The following is a 19,292-nucleotide window of genomic DNA, read 5'->3' on the forward strand; positions in this document are numbered from 1 at the left end:
TTGAGCCAAAGCTTTACTTCCAGCTTTTGGGTAGTTAATTGGAGATAAGAGTCTCACAGACCTTCTTGCCCAGACTGGCTTTGAACCTCAATCCTGAGATCTCAGACTCTTGAGCAGCTAGGATTACAAGTATGAGCCACCTGTTCTGGGAAGATGTAACTTATTTTTTAAGCCACTTCTTTAGTGATACGGAAGATACTTTTAATTATGTAATGATATAAAAGCCAAGCTGCAGGGATCACTCTTCTGTCTTTTTTTTGTGCATGGAAGCAAACAAATAAATGCTTCTCTGGAGAAGTAGAATCCCTTGTTCACAGGGCATACATATTTAAATTTCTTATTGCTCTTCCCAAATTGCCCACCCAAAAAGCTATAACAGTTTCTATTCCTTGCCAAAAATGGATGAGAGGTACTTTAGACTTGTTGAAAAAAATCAGAATTTCCTACTTCCTGGCAATTATGGATCTATGGATCCATCTTGTGTCTGAAATGCCAAGAAGTACCCCAGTAACACATAATTCTCAGTAACTACAACTATGATTTTTCATCAAAGCTTTACACTGAAAGAGAAAAGGGATCTAAAAATCTTCTCAAAGGTTTGCTTTCCCTGCATATCAGAGAAAAAGCCTCAATTCTAGATCATAATAGCTCATGCCGTTAACAATTTCAGAAAGTGGCTCTAAGAGCACAAATAGTCAAATAAGTTTTTAAATAAATTCTTTTTTAAAAAATAAGTTCTTTTATTGTGAAAATACTGTACAGAGGGGTTACAATTACATGAGCAAGGTAATGAGTACATTTCTTATCAAGCATTGTTGCCTCCTCCTTTGTTTTTCCCCTACCATCCCTTCCCTCCCATCTCCCCGCTTGCCTAAATTGTAAAGTTTGTTTTTCAGCATAGTGTCGTGTACATGTTATTGTTGCAATGGGTCAACCTGTATTCCTATTTAAACAATTTGTTTTTTCCTGTCCGCTCCCCAAATTATACCAACATCAATTACAGTGAAATGATAAACAAAATGAACCCCAAGATAAGGACAAAAGTGGTTTTTTCTTTCTTGCTATTGTTTCTAACATATTTATAAGGTACCACGTGATTTTTTTGTTGCTTTGTATGTCCCTCCCCCATGGTATAACCCCTGTTTTCCTAAATAAATTCTTTTGTGTTATCTGCAGGGCATGAAGTACTTACACCACAGAGAGTTTGTTCATGGGAGGCTAAAGTCTCGAAACTGTGTTGTAGATGGGCGTTTTGTGTTAAAAGTGACAGATTATGGTCTTAATAACATTTTAGAAATGCTGAGACTTTCTGAAGAGGAACCTCTGGTAGAAGGTAAGCAAAGAATTGGACCCTTCTAATGCTTGCAAGGTAACTCCAAGGTTTGAACAAAAAATATGCATTGAATTAAAGCTTCAGGCTGATTTCAACTCCTCACTTTTGTTGAAAATCCAGCCTTATTTCCAAGCCAAGGGACTTGAATAAAGTTCGCAGGCTGTAACCTCAGCCCAGCCTTTCCTTCTAAATAAAGCCAGTGCAATAATGTGCAGTTCCTGCTGTGGCAGGATTAGGCTGTATTGTTTAGAGACCCCAGCAGTCCCTAGAGAATCTTGCTGAGTGCTAGGCACACAGTAGGTGCTCAATAAATACTTGTCAAATTGAATGGAGGGTAATTTGGAAGCAGGACTCCCACAAAGTGCATTCTGGAATGGGATGTCCCCAGAGCATACCAGCACTGTGTCTTTCACAGAAGAAACAAGGAGTGACCCCCAGAAAATAAATGCTCTATGTGTGGTATGGGATGACTAGCTACAGACAGAATGATAGCTTTGTAGTAAACAAGAAGGCATGCATATAACGTCTATTTTGTGTTTTTGTCTTTTGTCTAGTGCACCAGTGACAGCGTTAAGCAATGCCTGTAGGGATCATAATGGATCAAAGCAAAAGGGAAAAAAATCTAAGGAGGGGGAGGGAGAGCCAGGGGTAATGAACTGACAGAAAAGAGAGAGAGGAAAAGAAGAAGAGAACCAATTGGGTTAAATCCATATAGGAAACTTGGGCACTGGAACTTTTAACCAATACTGTGAAAGTGAAGAAGAGAGCTCATGACAAAAAAAATAGAGAAACAGACAAAAAAAAAAAAGAGTGGGAGATGTAAAGGTGCAAAATTTATTCCTATTCTTAGAAGGATCTTTAGCATGATAAAATTTCAAAAATTGTACCACAGGGGAGAAAAGGCGGCCCCACGCAGTCCAATCATCACTGGTACTATGTTGTTCTTTACAGGACTATGGAATACTAAGTTTTAAGAAGTCATCCATTACAACTCTCACTTTACATATGAGACAGTTAAGGCTTATGGATTTTCTGAATCATACAACTAGTTTGCAGCAAGGCTGGGGCTCTCATTTAAGGGCTTGTGAAACCCGTCCCCTTACACCCATCCAAAGGGAAACTTGTAATTTCCTTTTTCTTTGCTCACTCATGCTTTGGAAGAGTTGAAGCTCCTAATAATCACAGTGAAATGCATGAGATATTGCCACTCTTTCTCTCATGGATCTGTTCTTATTCTTAGTTTTGCAGTAATTGTTTGGCTAATTATAGTTTGAAAGCTTGGAGTAGTTGCCTTGTGTCTAGCTCTCCAAGAGGATTTGAAGACAACAGCTGCAAAGATGGCAAGTATATAGCATTCTGTCCAAATTATCATATAGAAAAAATGGAACACCTACCTTTCTAGAGAGTTTCATTTAATTCACAGGCTGGCAACTTTCAAACATAAACACATGTTCTCAGGGTAAAGGATATCTGCAATGTGTGTGTGTGTGTGTGTGTGTGTGTGTGTGTGTGTGTGCCCGCATGTGCATGTGCATGTGTGTTGTGTCTTGTCTCTATCTTCCTGTCTCCCTTTCAGCTTGTTACTCCATTCTCCAAATTGCAGTGTTTTTCACACCCTGCAGCCAGGGGGAGCTTTCTAACCTGCAAATCTGATTGCTTTACTGCTGGGCCTAAATTCATTAAATGGCTTCTCATTGTTCTTAAAATAAAATTCAAATTCCTTTACATGATTTTTGAGCCCTGCCTGGTCTGGGCCTTGCCATTTCCCCTCCATCTCTATGCTTCAGCCAGGCTGAACTTCTTTCAGTTGTTTATTTATGTTAGGCTTTCTTTTAAATCTCTGCCTGCATAGTCTTCCTTTCCCATTCAATCCTATACTCCTCTAGTTTTGGCTAAGTCCTACTCCTTTTTGGAGACTCCTTAAGTATCATTATGTCACCAGGTTTTCCTTGACCCTCTATGCTCAGTTAAATTCCCCTCTTCATGCTCTTCTAGGGCCTCAAAATTTCTTCTAATATACTTTTCTAGTATTATTCAAGTAATTAGCTTTGTTCTCCCTACACCCAAACTATACATTTTGTGAAGGCACAAAACACATTTAATTCCCTCTGTGTTTTTAGCATATCTGGCAGAACAAATATATGTTGAATGATAGTAACTGAATAAAATAAAAGAAAGGAACTTGCTCCTTTAGAAGTCAAAGCTAGGATGTGAAGGGTAAACAAAGGAGGAGGCTGCAATGCTTGATAAGAAATGTACGCATTATCCTGCTCATGTAATTGTAACCACTCTGTACAGTATGTTCACAAAAAAATTAAATTAAATTAAAAAAATAGAGATTAAAAAAATAAATAAAAAAATAAAAAAAAAGAAGTCAAAGCTAGCAGTATTTGATAGTTGGAATACCTATGAAAGTCATCTGGCTTAACTTCCACTTTTCATACAGGGAAGTTGAGAGGTTCAAAAAGACAAGCCAAGCAGTAATCAAACTGAAATTTTTGAACACAAGTCTCTTGATTTTCAGTTCTATGTTTTTTAATACTATACTGCAGCAGTTCCCCAAAGTTGATTTTATTACCACGGCAAAGCTCAGAGTTAGTACTGGCTCATCTCATACAAAACAAGCCAAAGTAATTTTTCTTGCTTTTCTGAGAGTTCAACCCTAATGGTACCTAGTGGCTCTTACTTGGTTCTAGAGTGGGGATGAGGCAATGGGAATGGGTTATAAGTGTATTCATTACTGTCCATACTCAAATAGGTAAGTATAGTGCAGATACAACCTCATTTTAGCCATTAACAACATACATGTCAGTGCTCTCTGAAAATACTATTTGGTTATGATTGTATTTAATCACCGTGCTTTTTGCCAGAGAATTTTGCTCTTTTCTATTCTTATGCTTTTAAATGTGCAAGGAGAGGGTGCCACGGAGAAGCCAGCCCCACACAGTTTTCTAGGCTTTAAAATATCCACTTTCTGCTTCCCCTCTAACCATGGAGCTTGAAGTCTCCAGCATGAATGTATACTTTTTAACTACAGTACAATTCAACATTTAAAATTTTTTTTGTAAATGGCAGTTTTCCTAATGAGGGAGACACATAATATCTGTAGTAAAACCACGGTTGTGAATCAGAATTTCATGAGACACTATCAGAAGAGCCTGGTAGGGTGACAAAGAATGGGTACACCTGAATGACAAAGATGGATAGATTATTAGGAATGAGACCAGAATTTCTTTTTTGTGTTTCTTTGTGTATGCTAGTTCAGGGCTTGAATTCAGGGCCTGGGCACTGTCCCTGAGCTTTGTTTTTCTTCCCCCCTCCCCACCACTTGTCCTGGGGCTTGAATTCAGGGTGCTGACCCTGAGCTTTTTTGTTCAAGACTAGCTCTCTTCCACTGGAGCCACAGCTCCTTTTCTGGCTTTTTTTGGGGGGGGGGGGTTGCTTAATTGGAGATAAGACTCTCACAGACTTTTCTGCTCTAGGTGGCTTCAAACTGTGATCCTCAAACCTCATCCTTCTGAGTAGCTAGGATTACAGGCATAAGCCACCATCACTTGGCTGTCTTTCAGCTTTTTTGTTCAAGGGTATTGCTCTACCACTTGAGCCAGAGCTCCATTTCTGGCTTTTATGGTAGTTAATTGGAAATAAGTGTTTATGAACTTTCTTGCCTGGGTTGACTTTGAACTAGGATTCTTAGATCTCAGACTCCTGAGTAGCTAGGATTGCAAGTGTGAGCCCCAGCCAGAATTTCATTCTTTTATGTTATAATTTTATTATCGTTAAATACTTATATGAAGGGCATACAAAGGGATTACCATTCAACAACCAGTTTACAAGTACAATGCATCTTGAAGACCAGAATTTCTTTTCCTATCATTTTGATCAGGGTTGGTTGAAAATAAGGATTTGAAGGGTGAATTTCTCTTTACTTAATTTCACTAACAAACCAAAATAATTAGTGATCTTTTGCTGTCCTTGCTTCCTGGGAACTTGTAGCTGGGCTCCCTATCTAATATCCCATGTTTAACAAGATGGACCGTGCATCATCAATTTCCTCCTGACTCTCCCCACTCTTATCAGACACTCTTCAGCTTCCCAACCTGCATGTCAACCTCTCATTTCCTCCAAGTCCCTCCTCTTCATAAAAGCCAGTCCACTTATCCTTAGCCTGGCCACTTCCTTTGCCTATGTAGCCTTCCAACGTATCTGGTTCCCCTCCCTGCTGTTGCTGCCCCACCCCCACTCAGGCCCCTTTCACCTCAGCACTCTGGCTCTTACTTCAATAACTTCCTAGCTGGTCTCCCTGACTCAGCCTCTCTCCTTCAATCCTGCTAGTTCAGGTCGCCAGATTAATCTTCCTGAACACGGCTTTCATCAAATCCCTCTCTAGCTCCAGCACCCCTACTGCCTTTTGTATTCAGTCCAAATGCCTTCATTTGGCTCTCAGGGCCTCTCACCTTCTGCCCCCATTCTTCCAGCCATCCTCCCTCCCCCACTTCATCAAGCCCATTTCTCCTTTCTCATTATTCCTTAACAGAGCCCTTCTCTTCAGCCAAGATAATCTGCTTACCACCCTCCTACCACCCGCAATTTGCTCCTTTCTGCCTCTTGTTCTTTTGCACATACTGTTCTTTCTCCCTGCAAAGCCCTTACCCTCTCAGCTCCAGAAAGCTACATCCTTGACCTTAACAAGCACATTTAAGATTTAGCTTTTCCAGGAAGCCTTCCTGGGTTAAGTTGATCAGCTCAGGTTTGTATTCGTTTGAATCTGAGGAAATTGCTGTTATTCAATCATTTCCAATGTACATGCACAGAACTGGCAATTTTACATGGCTCAACCTAAGTGGTAGCCTTCCCACACTTTTAACTACCCTTTTAACACTCTCATAGTTCTTTATATTATTCCTTCAGTTACCCAGTACAAAATTTTCTAATGTTCTGTCATAAATTCTAAAAGTAGAGATTTTTTTTGTTCCCTGTAGCGCTTTGAAAGCAGCAGTGGATATTAACAATGGATTTAATGGATTCATTTTTGTGGGCTACATATGGGCCTTTATCATTATCTTTCCTTTATCGCCTTAGATGTGTACATCCAGTAGTCTGTAAACTCCTAGAGGGCAAAGCCAAGTACTGATTCATCTCTGGTATCATTTCTACATCTGGCTTAGTGGCTGGTATGTAGTAGACTCTCAATAAATATTTGCAAAACTGAATTAAAGTCACTGCTGTGCCCTTTTGCTTTGCAGGGAACAGAGAAGGCTGAGGATCCTCTAATCCTTTTAGAGTAACCTAGAAAAAGCAACTTGTGAATCCCTGAGACTCAGCACAATCAAATTACCAGACACATATAGATCTTAGTAAACAGCAAATCCATGGCAACCAGTCTGGCAGTACACTTGCCTTTCCCTGGAAATCTGCCAGCCACTACTTGCAGGCTCAAGAGAGCAAGAAAGCAAGCACTAGATAGTGTCTCTACTGCAAGCTTCTTGCCCTTCCCCACACCTCTGCTGTGTCTGTCTCTCCACCCTGGGGGTAGAGAGAGTAGTATGTTTTCTCTACATGTAATTCCTTAGATTAATAGATTCAGATCCCAAGAGGGGGGCACTAGCATGCCAGTCTGTGTAATAAGAATATAAAAGTCAATAAAATTGTACCCTTAGTGCCCTTGAGGGCATTGCAGATGTCAGTTAATCTTCCTGGCATTCATTACACAATTCTTTCTTTGCAGAGTTGCTGTGGACAGCCCCTGAACTGTTGAGAGCCCCAGAGGGCAGCAGGTTAGGATCTTTTGCGGGAGATGTGTATAGCTTTGCCATCATCATGCAAGAAGTGATGGTCCGGGGCACCCCATTCTGCATGATGGATCTGCCTGCTCAAGGTAAGCAGGAGGTGAGAAAGGGTCACTAGGGTCCCACTGTGACCCAGATCATCAAGGCCAACCAGGCTGTTGTGATTTGCCAGAAGACTGTGTTAACAGCCTGCTACTCTACAGCATGTGCTGTATGCAAGTATGGCTTGAAGCCAGGCAGCTTTTAGGAATCTGGCTGAAATTTCCATATCCAAGAAGCTGGTTCTTTTACTAATGGTGATGTAAGCCAAGGGTCTTCAGAACCTATGTCAATCCTTTAGTCTTCTTTACCTAAGAACTCCCTTCTATTCCTTTGAGACAGTTCTTGTAAAGTATTTCACTATCCCTCAGGATCTTCTTGGATGTCAGTCTTTTCCTATGGAATGCCACAGGTTTTCATCTGTGTCTTCTACCTAAACACATAATTCTCAGGAAAGCTTTTTATCAATGTGTGATAAAATGAGTAGGGAAACACATATTCTCAAAGGGTTATTTAAAGCACAATGAAAAAGCCTAAGAAGCCTCGCCAGAGGTGGTGACAGGAGTTAGATAAAGCTAGGTGGAAAAGAGAAAGGGGAATTGTGAGCATTGTGAATAGCATGTGCAAAGGCAAGGGGAGGTCATGCTGCTTTCATAGCACTGCCTGAATCTGTGTGAACGTCCTAGATACATACAAGTTATAAATGAGAAATATAGCAAGTTTACAGATGATGTCTCTTGTAGACATTGCCTTAACCAGGAGATTAGAGTGACTTTGATCAGTAAGAAAACACACTGACATCATATACTCCTAATATGATGTGCCAAAAAGGGCACAACAATACCTCTGTGATGTTCTTGCCAAAAGAAGAAAGCATAACTTTAATCAAATCATGAAAACAACAATAGCAATAACAATACTTCAAACAAACCCTAGTTAAGAGATAGTCTACAAAATAACTGGCCAGTACCCATTAAAATTATGCCTACTGTGAAAGATAAGAAAGAAAGGAGGAATGTTCACACATTGGAGGAGACTAAGACATGACAATTACATGTAGTATGAGATCTGGAATTGGATTACAAAATAGGAAAAAAGTACATTAGGGGAAATTTGATAAAATTCAAGTAAGGAGTCTATTAATATTAATTTCCTTTTTACTGTGGTTATATATTACTAACATTAGGGTAAGCTGAGTAAGAGGCACACAAGAAATCATAGTACTATTTTCACAAGTTTTATGGAAGTCTAGATTAATTTAAAATATAAAAAAATGGAGAAAGAAAACCACATGGCTATCTTTTGCTGCATTCAAAGTTTCCCATCAATCTTCTACTTAAAGCCTTCCAACTAGTTCCTATCACTTGCTACAGGAAGCCCCCACTCCTCAGATGACATACAAGGCCATTCACAATCTTTGCCTTTTCCATTTATTTTCCTAAAGCATACGTTGGCAGTGCTCTGAAAGCACCATGTTCTCTCTATGCCTGTGCCTTTGCACATGCTATTCACAGTAGCTAGAATTCCCCCTTCTCTTTTCCACCTGGCCTCATCCAACTCCTATTACCACCTCTAGGGAGGCTTCTGTGCTTATTTCCATGTATCCCTGCTAAAGCATGTGTATTGTTTTGCACTGTATATTGCAATTTGACTGTAATCACCACAAGGGCATGCAGATGAGTGACCCATTCAATTGGGTATGTTCTGACAAAAGGACAAGGGCTCCCTCTGCCAGGCAGTGCACAGGGCATTTACATTCCAAGGTAGGGGGGTACATTCCTATGACATATATTACACTGAGAGTAGGATGCTGTGATAGAGAAATCATTACTGATAAGGAAGATCTGGATTATAGGAAGGGAAGGTGTTATGTCACATGGAGCTGGGAAATGAGAAGCAAGAATAGAACTTCTTTCATGGAGTCAAGACATACTAAAGTATAAAGAAGTACTGCTAGACTTGTGTGGCCAGTACAGGGGTAGGAATAGCACACTGCTAGGTCTAGCAAGATTCAATTCATATGCAGAGGTTAGGAGGTGGGTGTGATGGAGAGGAGACTAGTGTGAGAAACAAGCTTGAAGAGATAGCCAAGGTCCATGTTAAAGAGCTTAGATTTTGTTCTTTGGGCTAGGGGAGTCATGAAGGGATTTTGAGCAAGAAAGTGACATGGTCAGTGTACTTTAATAAAGGTTTAAAGAAGTCCATGCTGGAATCAGAGAGAGATCATTTTAAAGCTTCATATGTGTAAGTGGGGGCATTGAAAGCTAATAAATGATTTTCAACTGCTGCTAGGAAGTCGACTTTTGTAAAAATAAATAAATAAATTCTTGTTGACTCAGACCTTTGGTTCCTAATGGCTTTTGTCTGAACAGGGAGTTTAGTAACTCCCAGGTGAGGCCTGAGCAATGTGGTAAGTGGACATTGCCCATGTTCAAATCCAGATTCTGTTGCTTATTATTCATGTGACTTCTGGCAAGTTGGTTACTCTCTATGATTCAATTTTTACACTGGTAAAAATTCAAATGCCTACTTCATCTGCTTGTGGTGAAAATCTAACAAGACAATGCATACAGAGTGTTCAGCTCATACTCTGATATATAAAGTTTTACTGAAAGTGGACTTCATTGACCACCAACCAGAAGGGTTCTTGAAAAGGCCATGAACTATTTACTACTGTTCTCAATTATCTATGCCTAGAAGCTATTCAAGTCCCAAAGCCAGGAACTGGGCTGGACCTGGGCCTGTAGTAAGAGTTAAGTGGGTCAATTGTGGGCATTGTAAGGCTTAGATGATATGGACATAGAGGTAGGAGCCAACACACTGCAGTTGCAGTATTAGAAATGACATGAGATAACTGCATGTAAGCCCTAGCAGAAGTAGGATAAAGCTGATTGATTCTGAAAGGTCTAGTATGACCTTTGCTCAAATACAATCAACATTTAAGCCACCTTAGGAGAAAGCAAAAGATAGTCCTTCTCTTTCCTCCTGACCAATCCCTTTGCTGGATAAACTCAGTTGTTTCTGTTCAGCCTTGATGCCTTTTCTAAGACTTACAAACATTTCACTTCTTGCATGTGGGCAGAAATCATAGACAGACTTAAGAAGCCTCCTCCTGTGTACAGACCAGTAGTTTCTCCTGAATATGCTCCTCCCGAATGTCTCCAGCTGATGAAGCAGTGCTGGGCTGAGGCTGCAGAACAACGACCAACTTTTGATGAAATATTTAACCAGGTGAGGCTCTGTCAATCGTGTCACTGTTCAGAAGCCACCCTGAAGGCATTCTATACAACAATGACTTGTTGGTCCTCATCATGTTATGAAAGGAATTCCTTACAAGGGAAATGAACACTTCACTTGGAGGAGCATTCTGGGGTGATCTTTTTTTTTCTTTTTATGTCCTTGGTTCTGGAATATAACCAGCATATCCTCCAAAAGCCCAAAGGTTATTTCTGGTGTTCTTTTGTGTCTGAACTTCTTCAACAGACTATCCAAAATCTAGCTTAACCAATCTTTCAGTGATGGATTAAACTCTATTAGGCATTCACAAAGACTGAGACTATTGGAAGATGGGTGTCTTAGAAGAGATAGTGCTCCTCAAGCATTCACATTTGCTCTTGAGATCCTTGAGAACCCTGATGAGTATGCTATTTAGGTAATGCCCAGTTGTTTTTGGAGGGCAAGGGAAACCTTGTGTTTGAAAGGATGTTCACGTGGACTGCAAAAGGAGGAGATTTCTTGGGTTCCCCGGAACTACTTGAGGCCATTGGTGTATGAAAAATGATAACTTATCTCAAGAGATATTAAATTTCTAAAGAGGTTGATTGTTTCCCTCCAGGTGGAGATAGGAAGGGGAGATGGAGGAATGGACAGAGTTCCTGCTGAGGAAGCTAGGGTACACTTCTGCCATTGGAGCATGCACTTTAAACTTTGTCAAAATTACAGAATACCTAAACTATGGGTGTTCTCCATGAGTGCTAGTTCAGAGAGAGGCTTGAGTCTGTCTGGAGTACAGCTCTGAGATGCTTTTTGAGTGGCAGGTATCTGAGGCGGAAAAGAGAAAGAGTTTGATTGAAAGTCTAGGGGGCTCTGCTGATGAAGTCATCCGTGTCCCCAGCTAACAATGCCTCCATTAGACTGGGTAGGTTTCTTGAGGACACTCAAACAGGTGTTCAATAGTATGGAAAAAGTAAGGGACCATAAAGGTCACATTTCTAAAACCTTACCAGGAGGCAGGGGAAAAAGCATTTGTCTTGTGTTGATGCTAAAGATGTTATTTCAGAAGGCAGCAGAGAAGCTGATGATAGAGGAGTATGCATTATACAACTTTCAAACAAGCCTTCTGGAGCTAAAATGCTTCAGTGGAAGTTTATCCTGTCTGACAATAAGGCTAGGCTCTCAACTTTCTGCAATTAATGAAACTTAAATGAGGAGAGGAGAAGGAAGCTTCCTAAGTTAAGCAATAGCCGGATCCTGAAGCATCTGAACTCACTGCTGAATTTACCCTCAGGACCTTGGAAGACAAATAAACGTGAATCAGGCTCAGAAAAAAACAAAACTCTTAGTACTTTTCATATGGTAGTAGTTACTACAGGGAGCATGTGTGACCCAACTCCATAGGAAGGTGTTTACCAAGATAGGGTCCTAGAAGTCTACTTAGCAAAACTGCCAGCAGTCTTTTATTGTTGTGAATACAGCCTTGTGCATGCCAATTATAATATCATGGAATGGGCTACTTCTTGTGATTCTAATGCTATGTCAATCAAGCTCTTTTTAGATGGACAAGATCTTAGGAGGGTGAATGGAACATTTGTGATAAACAGCCTCATCCTAAGGGATCAGGACACCACGTGGGGCAAGACCAATTGAATTTCTATATGTCCCTGACTGACATGAATGGCAAGTACTAAGGGACATATTATTCTTGGACCCCAAGAAATAGGGGTAGATCTTACTACATATATCTTGAACCCTCTTACATGATCTAGGAACCTGCCACTATCAGAAACTGACAGTACAGTAGTATTTGAGGCTACAAATGATTTAGTAGGCTGATGGTTTAGAATGGTAGACTAACTCTTATTCTTCTAATGCTTACCATACCCATAATTGGCCTGGGCTTAAGACCTAGCCCTATTTTCTTTGAAGTAGCCACAGTTCTTCTGATAACATCTCAGAACTGAAAGAAGCCTGCTTAGAGCCTCTTTGCTTAGATTTGAAAGAACCAAAAGGATAGGGAACAAACTACTTCAGTGGGGAATAGAGCCCTATGAATGGGCCAGGGTGACAAGGGTGAGTAGTGACTTTTCTTATCTCTCTTGCCTGGCATTTTAGAAAAAAAGTATTCTTGATGAGGGAGCCTGTTTTAACATTTAAAGCATTCCCTGGCTCTTTTATTTTTTTGTTTGACTTTCAGTTTAAAACTTGCAATAAAGGGAAAAAGACCAATATCATCGATTCCATGCTTAGGATGTTGGAACAATATTCTAGCAACTTGGAAGATTTGATCAGGGAGCGGACTGAAGAGCTGGAAATTGAAAAACAGAAAACAGAAAAGCTTCTAACGCAGATGCTACCACCGTATGTGTGAACACCTGAGGAGTGTGAATCCTTATAACAGTGTGTTTCATTAAAAAAAAAAAAAGAAAAAATTACTTATCAAGGAACTGCTCCTTCCCCCTGTCCTGTACCCTTTTTACTCCCAGTAGGTTTGAGTCACACCTTCAAATCAAAGTAGAACTGGCAACCAAGGGTGCAGAGTACTTATCCTAATTTTTTACTACTTGCTGATCATGCTGGTCATTTAAGTTTTTTGCTTTTTTCTATGTCACTTTGTGAGTTTAGCAGGAGGTTGACCAATTAAAATAAGCAGCCCTTTGAGCTCATATAGGACAGTAGTTACATTATTTTTCCAGTTTTTATTTTTTTCTTAATTGAAAATCAAAAATCTTATCTTTTGCTACCATTTCCAAAGTTTTAGAACGCCTTAACATGTTTTAACATGATCTTCTAGGAGGTAATTGGGGAAACTAGTAACATGGAAAAGCAGCCCTTGGGAACATTCCCCTGAAGGAAATTGGATAAGGTAGAAGTACTGAGAGCTAAGAGAGAAAAAACAAACTTACTGAAGCATAGACTAGTTCTCTCTGTTTAGTGCTGTATTCTAGCTCCTAGCACAGTGATGAACACATTGTAACCACTCAATATATATTTGCAGAATAAGTGAACAAGTTAGGGTTTTTATCCAGGTGACAATTTCTTTCTCATCATTTACCTGGAGGTCATTTGGGACAAAATTATGTTTTAGAAGATGTCAGTAGAAAATAGGGAGATTGGTATCCTCTTTGGAAATCTGCCACGTCTTCTTTTCAGATCAGTTGCTGAATCCCTGAAGAAGGGCTGCACAGTTGAACCTGAGGGTTTTGACTTGGTCACCTTGTACTTCAGCGACATTGTGGGCTTCACCACCATCTCAGCCATGAGTGAGCCCATTGAAGTGGTAGATCTTCTGAATGACCTGTACACACTCTTTGATGCAATCATTGGCAGTCATGATGTCTATAAGGTATGTTATCAAGGAACTAAGTTTCAGAGTGAAGATTTTACAAGGCTTATCTATGTGCCTGCCAATAATGAAAGATGCAATTTTATAGAATGCTCTTTTTTAGGAATGAAAGTGTTATGCAATATACCACTTTGATTGGTATCTCATTGGTAATGAAGGCCAGATAGAATGCGTATTGTTTTCTAATTTACAGATTGACAACTCTCAACTCAGCAAGAGATGGCCAGAAAGATTCCTTTGAGCTATTATTGCCTAGAATTGGTATTAAAAAGCAGTTGAGGCTGGGTGAGTTATTGCAGTTTAACAATTGAGTGCCTCAATGTAAACAGTGTTTTGTTAGGCTCTGAAGGGGCCACAGAACTGTTGGTGTTTTATCCATAGTAGCTTCCACAGAGTCATCTTGATAAGGTTTGTGTTGATGTAATTCATGGTTTGGTCTCTTCTCTTAGGTACTGTTGTTTTATATATGAAGGAACTTGGCGTTGCATGAGGTTGCTATTAGACCTGGGGTTCTTAGGATTGCTGCAGGGTAACCAAAATCCCATTTATATTGTGATCTTGAAAACTCTTGCTTCTACCTTCTACTCCTTCAACTTATCCATGTCCATGCTTTCTGTCAAAGATTACAGGAGATGAGTACAGAGCTTATAATGCATTAGTTAATTTTGACACCCTGCTTCCTTAAACTAGTTTTTTATAAGTTGTCTTTTTTCTTAGGTAAACAAACGACTGAAAACCTCACAGCTATGTAGGGACATTTTCACATTGTTTGCAATATGGATACTTGTTTTATCAATGGGGAAAGATGCCCCAGGCATACAGAATTCAGACAGCTCCTCTGTCCCAGGAATCAAGGTAGAGCTGGAGAATGAGTAGCTCCATTCAGTGGGTCCTTCACAGTAGCCTGAAATGTTCCAACTCTCAAATCACACAGAAGTAGTGTGTTTATCTCAAATTAGATAGCGCCTTCTCAGGTCTAGCCTAGACCAAGCTACCTAAGTAGGGCTCAGAAATAGACATCATACATGTCAATCAGCAGGAGCTGCAAGCTAATCAAGAAACACAAATGGAAATCATGGTGGAGGAAAAACAAAATCCATGGACTCAGACTACCTGTCTTACCTTGTTGAACTCAAGCAGCCTAGAGGGAAAAGCAAATCACTGAAAGCTAATTCAGTTGAAACTAAAATCAGCAGCAACACATCCACTGGTTAATCAATCCAGCTGATTCTGTTCAGACAATTGTTGAAGGTCTTAAGGATGAGGCCATTAGTTATTGTAAAACTTCATAGCTGCAATAGGGAGTTAGTGGTGTGCTCCCAAGACAGAGCAGGACTCTCCAACTCCAAAAGAATGGAATCTAATTTACAGTCTTGTTTATTATATAAAACAACAGACTACAAAGAAAATCAAAATTGAACCAGCAATGAATCACCAATCCTGTTTGTATTTTCATTTTTTCTTATCTGTAAAATTGGAATCACTTCTCCTGGTACTTGATAATATGAAGTGGAAGTGAGCAGACTACAACAGAATTATAAAATTGGTGATTTGTTTTCATATTCAATTCTCCTGACACTGCCCTCATCTCAAACAGACCATTTTCTATAACTACATTTCTCTTAGTATCCTTATTCTAGTTGATGCTACATCATTTCTCCTAATAGTCTACATGCTAAGATCCTCCAGTGGTAGGCTCCCTGCTCTTCTAATGTCCTCACTGATATCGTTGGGGGCCTCCTGGGTGACTCATTTATCAACCCTGAAGTGTTAATCCTACCAGTCCAGCTGCTGAGTTTCTGCTCCCATGTAGCATTCACTGAATAGAAGCAGGTTGAGGTGCAAAATCCTGTATTGGATACAGACTGTTATTGCTGGCAACGGAGAAATTATGTTTCTGCATGCTAAACTTGTTTCTTTGGAGCTGAATCATATTCTCAATCCTGTTTGGTGATGGTGATGATGATGATGGCAGTGGTAGTGGTGGTGATAACTTGTACTTAGTACATGTTCTCATCCATCAGTCAGGTTTTAAGTGCTTTGACATTTATTAAGTCATTTAGCTCATAGAGAACCTTACGAGATAAGTGTTGTCATTATCCCTATCTTTACAGAAGAGGATATTGAAACACAGAGATTAAATGACTTGCTCCACGTTTGTAAACAGTAAATATGGGGTTCTAACCAAGACAGTATGATTCCAAAATTGCATACTGCTAAGGAATTTTGTGAGTATAACACTAAGGAAAACATGATTATTATTTTGTTTTGCCAGTCCTGAAGCTTGAACTCTGGGCTTATGTGCTGTCCCTGAGCTGCATTTGCTTAAGGCTACCACTTGAGCAGCAGCACTGCTTCTGGCTTTTTCTGTGATTTAATTGGACATAAGAGTCTCACAGTGTTTCCTGCCCCGACTGGCTTCAAAATGAAATCTTCAGATCTCAGCCTCCTAAGTAACTAGGATTAGCGCCAGGCTAACATGTAATTTTACTTGTATCCAAACTTAGGAGTAGCTCAGCCTACCTGCCACATTTTATAGAAATCCTTTCAGCTTACTTATCTTCTGGATTTACCCCTAATGCTTCACTTTCCTGTTTATCTAAATGAGTGAGCACACTTGTGGGAAAGATAAGGAGCACTGATTTGCCTTTAGTTCCAAATGTCCAGCTCTAACTGGCTCATACTGAGCAGGTAAGTTCAGTATGGATGCCCCTCAGAGAGGCAGCAATACAAAGGGTGAGTTAATCATTGAGGAAAGATCCAGTTCACATACTCATAAAAGTCTTCAAAACTAACTCCACCATAATGTAAAGTGAAACAGATAAAATAGAGTCTTCCTTGGCCTTCCTTTCCCATTCTCTAAACTAATCATGTCCTAAGCAATTGTACTTAAAACCATGTAGAGAAATGATTGCTGGGGGACCATCTTTTGTTCTGTCTCTTAGATTGGTTCCCCAGAGACATTCTACAGCTAGTCATAGATATCTTTCTTTTCTCTTTCCACAGGAATTTCTTGAAGCCTAATATTTCTTTAGATCACTCATGGCCCTAGGAAACAGCTACATGATTTTCAGCATTTCTAGGTGTGGCACTTAGATATTAGTAACATTAGTATTTTTTTAAATAAATCTCTTTAAGTGATTCTAATCTCTGTAGCCAGGATTTTAAACCACCAACAGCCTCTTCCTGCCTTCTTCATTTTATAAGAAGATCGTTTGGTCTCCATCAGACCATTGTATTCCCATAACTCTATGGGTACCAAAGAAACACCAAGAGGTTACTTGCTTGCCAATTTTGTTTACTCAATTCCCAGGTAGAGACCATTGGAGATGCTTACATGGTAGCCTCGGGCCTCCCAAAGAGGAATGGCAGTAGACATGCAGCTGAAATCGCAAATATGTCCCTGGACATCCTGAGCTCTGTGGGCACCTTCAAGATGCGGCACATGCCAGAGGTGCCAGTTCGAATTCGAATGGGCCTGCACTCAGGTAACAAAAATGTTAAGCAAAATGAACTTCAAATGGTTTTTTTTTTGTTGTTGTTGTTGCTTTTAATGTACTGTGTGAGGTGATTTCTTTTTTCTTGTGTTTTTTCCCCTTTGGTTTATCCCCTGTTGTCACTGTATTTCATTTTGGTATCATGTGTCTTATATATATGTGTACCTGATTTGGAGAAGGGAAGGGGAATAACATAATGGTGAGAAAACAGACAAAGGGTGAATCAATGTAACAGCAATACTCACAAGACACTATGTTGGAAATGAGCTGTACAACTTGGGGAGGATTCGGGGGAGGGAAAGTGGGAGAAAAGCAAGGGAGGGGGAAACAATATTAAAAAAGAAATGTACTCATTATCTTACACATATAACTGTAACCCCTCTGTACATCACCTGGACAAGAAAATTAAGTTAAAAATAAAACTACTTAAAGCAAGAAAAAACTTTCCTAGGTGCTTCAAGGAATACTGGTAAAGAAGGGTAACCCTCCCATGATACCTAGGAGCAGAATTATCCAAGTGTCCAGGCCTGCTTAATTCCATTATGCCTACCTAAGTCATGTTTGATTGTGCTATAAAACCAGCAAATATTTGCTGTATTTAGGATAATTCAATTAGTTGAAATCAACTCCAAGTATTTTCTCCCATATTTATTCCTTCTTGGTTGACTATCTTCATATTCTACTCATTTACTGTATCTTTCCTATCTAGTTTCATATATTCACAGGTCTCTTGACAGACATGTTACTTGGTATCACAGATACCTTACTATCATGACATGCTCCTCACTCAGAATGTTGCTTCTCGGCTTCAATTTTTAGTTGTCTTAGCTCTTCCTGCCCCCTATCACTTTCTGCCAGAGCATTCAGTGTGGTGATCTTACTTTCTCCATATTCTCACCTCTAATTTATTTCTCAACCCACTCCAACTTGCTGTCTGTTTTTTTCTATTGCAGCTTGGTAAGTCCGTTCATTTATATCTGTCCTCTGTGTTTCCCAGGGTTTTATGTGGATCTATTTCAATCTCTCTCTCTCTCTCTCTCTCTCTCTCTCTCTCTCTCTCTCTCTCTCTCTCTCTCTCTCCTTCTCTCTCCCCCTCTCTCCCTCTCTCAATCTCTGTCTCTCCCCCTATCCTCTCTCTCTCTCTGGCTCTCCCCCCCATCTCCCTTATTCTTCTGGGTCATTTCATTCTCATCTATGGCTTAACTACCATATGCATGATGATAGCTTTCAGCCCCACAAGTTGTATATCAAGGTACCTGCTGACATTTCCACATGACTATATTCCACATGGTCATCAGACTCAATAGTATAAAATATAATTGTTTTATTCCCATAAAACGTTCTTCTGTTTCTGTATTACTTTTAGAAGTTATTCTCAACTCCTCCTTCACTCTGACCTTAGTCAACCAATGACTAACTCTTGAACATTTTATCTTTGAAATATTTCTTGAGTCTATCTTGTTTCTCTTTGATTCTCACTTATCCAAGTCCAGACTACCAATATATGTTGTCTGGATCACTACTATAGAATCATTTCATAGTACTAGAATAAATCTATCATTTTGTCTGTTCTGTTAGACTTTAAGCTACCTGGCAATAGGAACCATATCTTACTCATGTTTGTGTACTGAATACTTAGCACTTAACAGGTGCTTGGTAATATTTTTTGCAAAGAAAATCCTTCAGCTCTTACTTGTGCTTCCATTTCACATTTTCAGCACCCTCACCTTGGCTTGGATGAGTCTCCATTATTTCAAAATACAACATATTTAAAACTTCCAGTCCCACAAATTGGCATAAACTCAGAAGCTCATGGTAATCAGACAGCCAACAAGTCCACTGGTTTTCTTTTAATAATGTCACTGTTATCAACTTTTTAGCACATTTTGCCATCATCACCATCTTTCCCATACCTACTTCAACAGCCATCTAACAAGTTTCTCTGGTTTTACTTTTTCTCCTTGCAATGCATTCTATACATTGATCTGAAAGAAAAAGAAAAAAGAATATTTTCTAGTGGTTTAAGGTTCATTACGAATAACCCACTTATTCCAACCCTATCTCATTACTTC

At 39.7% G+C, this 19,292-nt stretch overlaps 1 protein-coding gene across 1 annotated transcript in view; it reads left to right on the forward strand.

Moving 5' to 3' along the window:
- The window catches only part of Gucy2f (guanylate cyclase 2F, retinal), an 89,743-nt gene that overhangs the window by 50,130 nt on the left and 20,321 nt on the right, over positions 1–19,292 (forward strand). Inside the window, exons 9-14 of the mRNA XM_042690053.1 lie at positions 1,177–1,333; positions 7,062–7,211; positions 10,244–10,392; positions 12,575–12,738; positions 13,531–13,723; positions 17,037–17,211. Of these exons, the coding sequence (XP_042545987.1) occupies positions 1,177–1,333; positions 7,062–7,211; positions 10,244–10,392; positions 12,575–12,738; positions 13,531–13,723; positions 17,037–17,211 (988 nt within the window). The remainder of the gene's footprint in view (positions 1–1,176; positions 1,334–7,061; positions 7,212–10,243; positions 10,393–12,574; positions 12,739–13,530; positions 13,724–17,036; positions 17,212–19,292) is intronic.

Source organism: Dipodomys spectabilis, unplaced genomic scaffold (genome assembly GCF_019054845.1).
Source record: "Dipodomys spectabilis isolate Male_0828 unplaced genomic scaffold, ASM1905484v1 ptg000132l, whole genome shotgun sequence".
NCBI classification, from domain to species: domain Eukaryota; kingdom Metazoa; phylum Chordata; class Mammalia; order Rodentia; family Heteromyidae; genus Dipodomys; species Dipodomys spectabilis.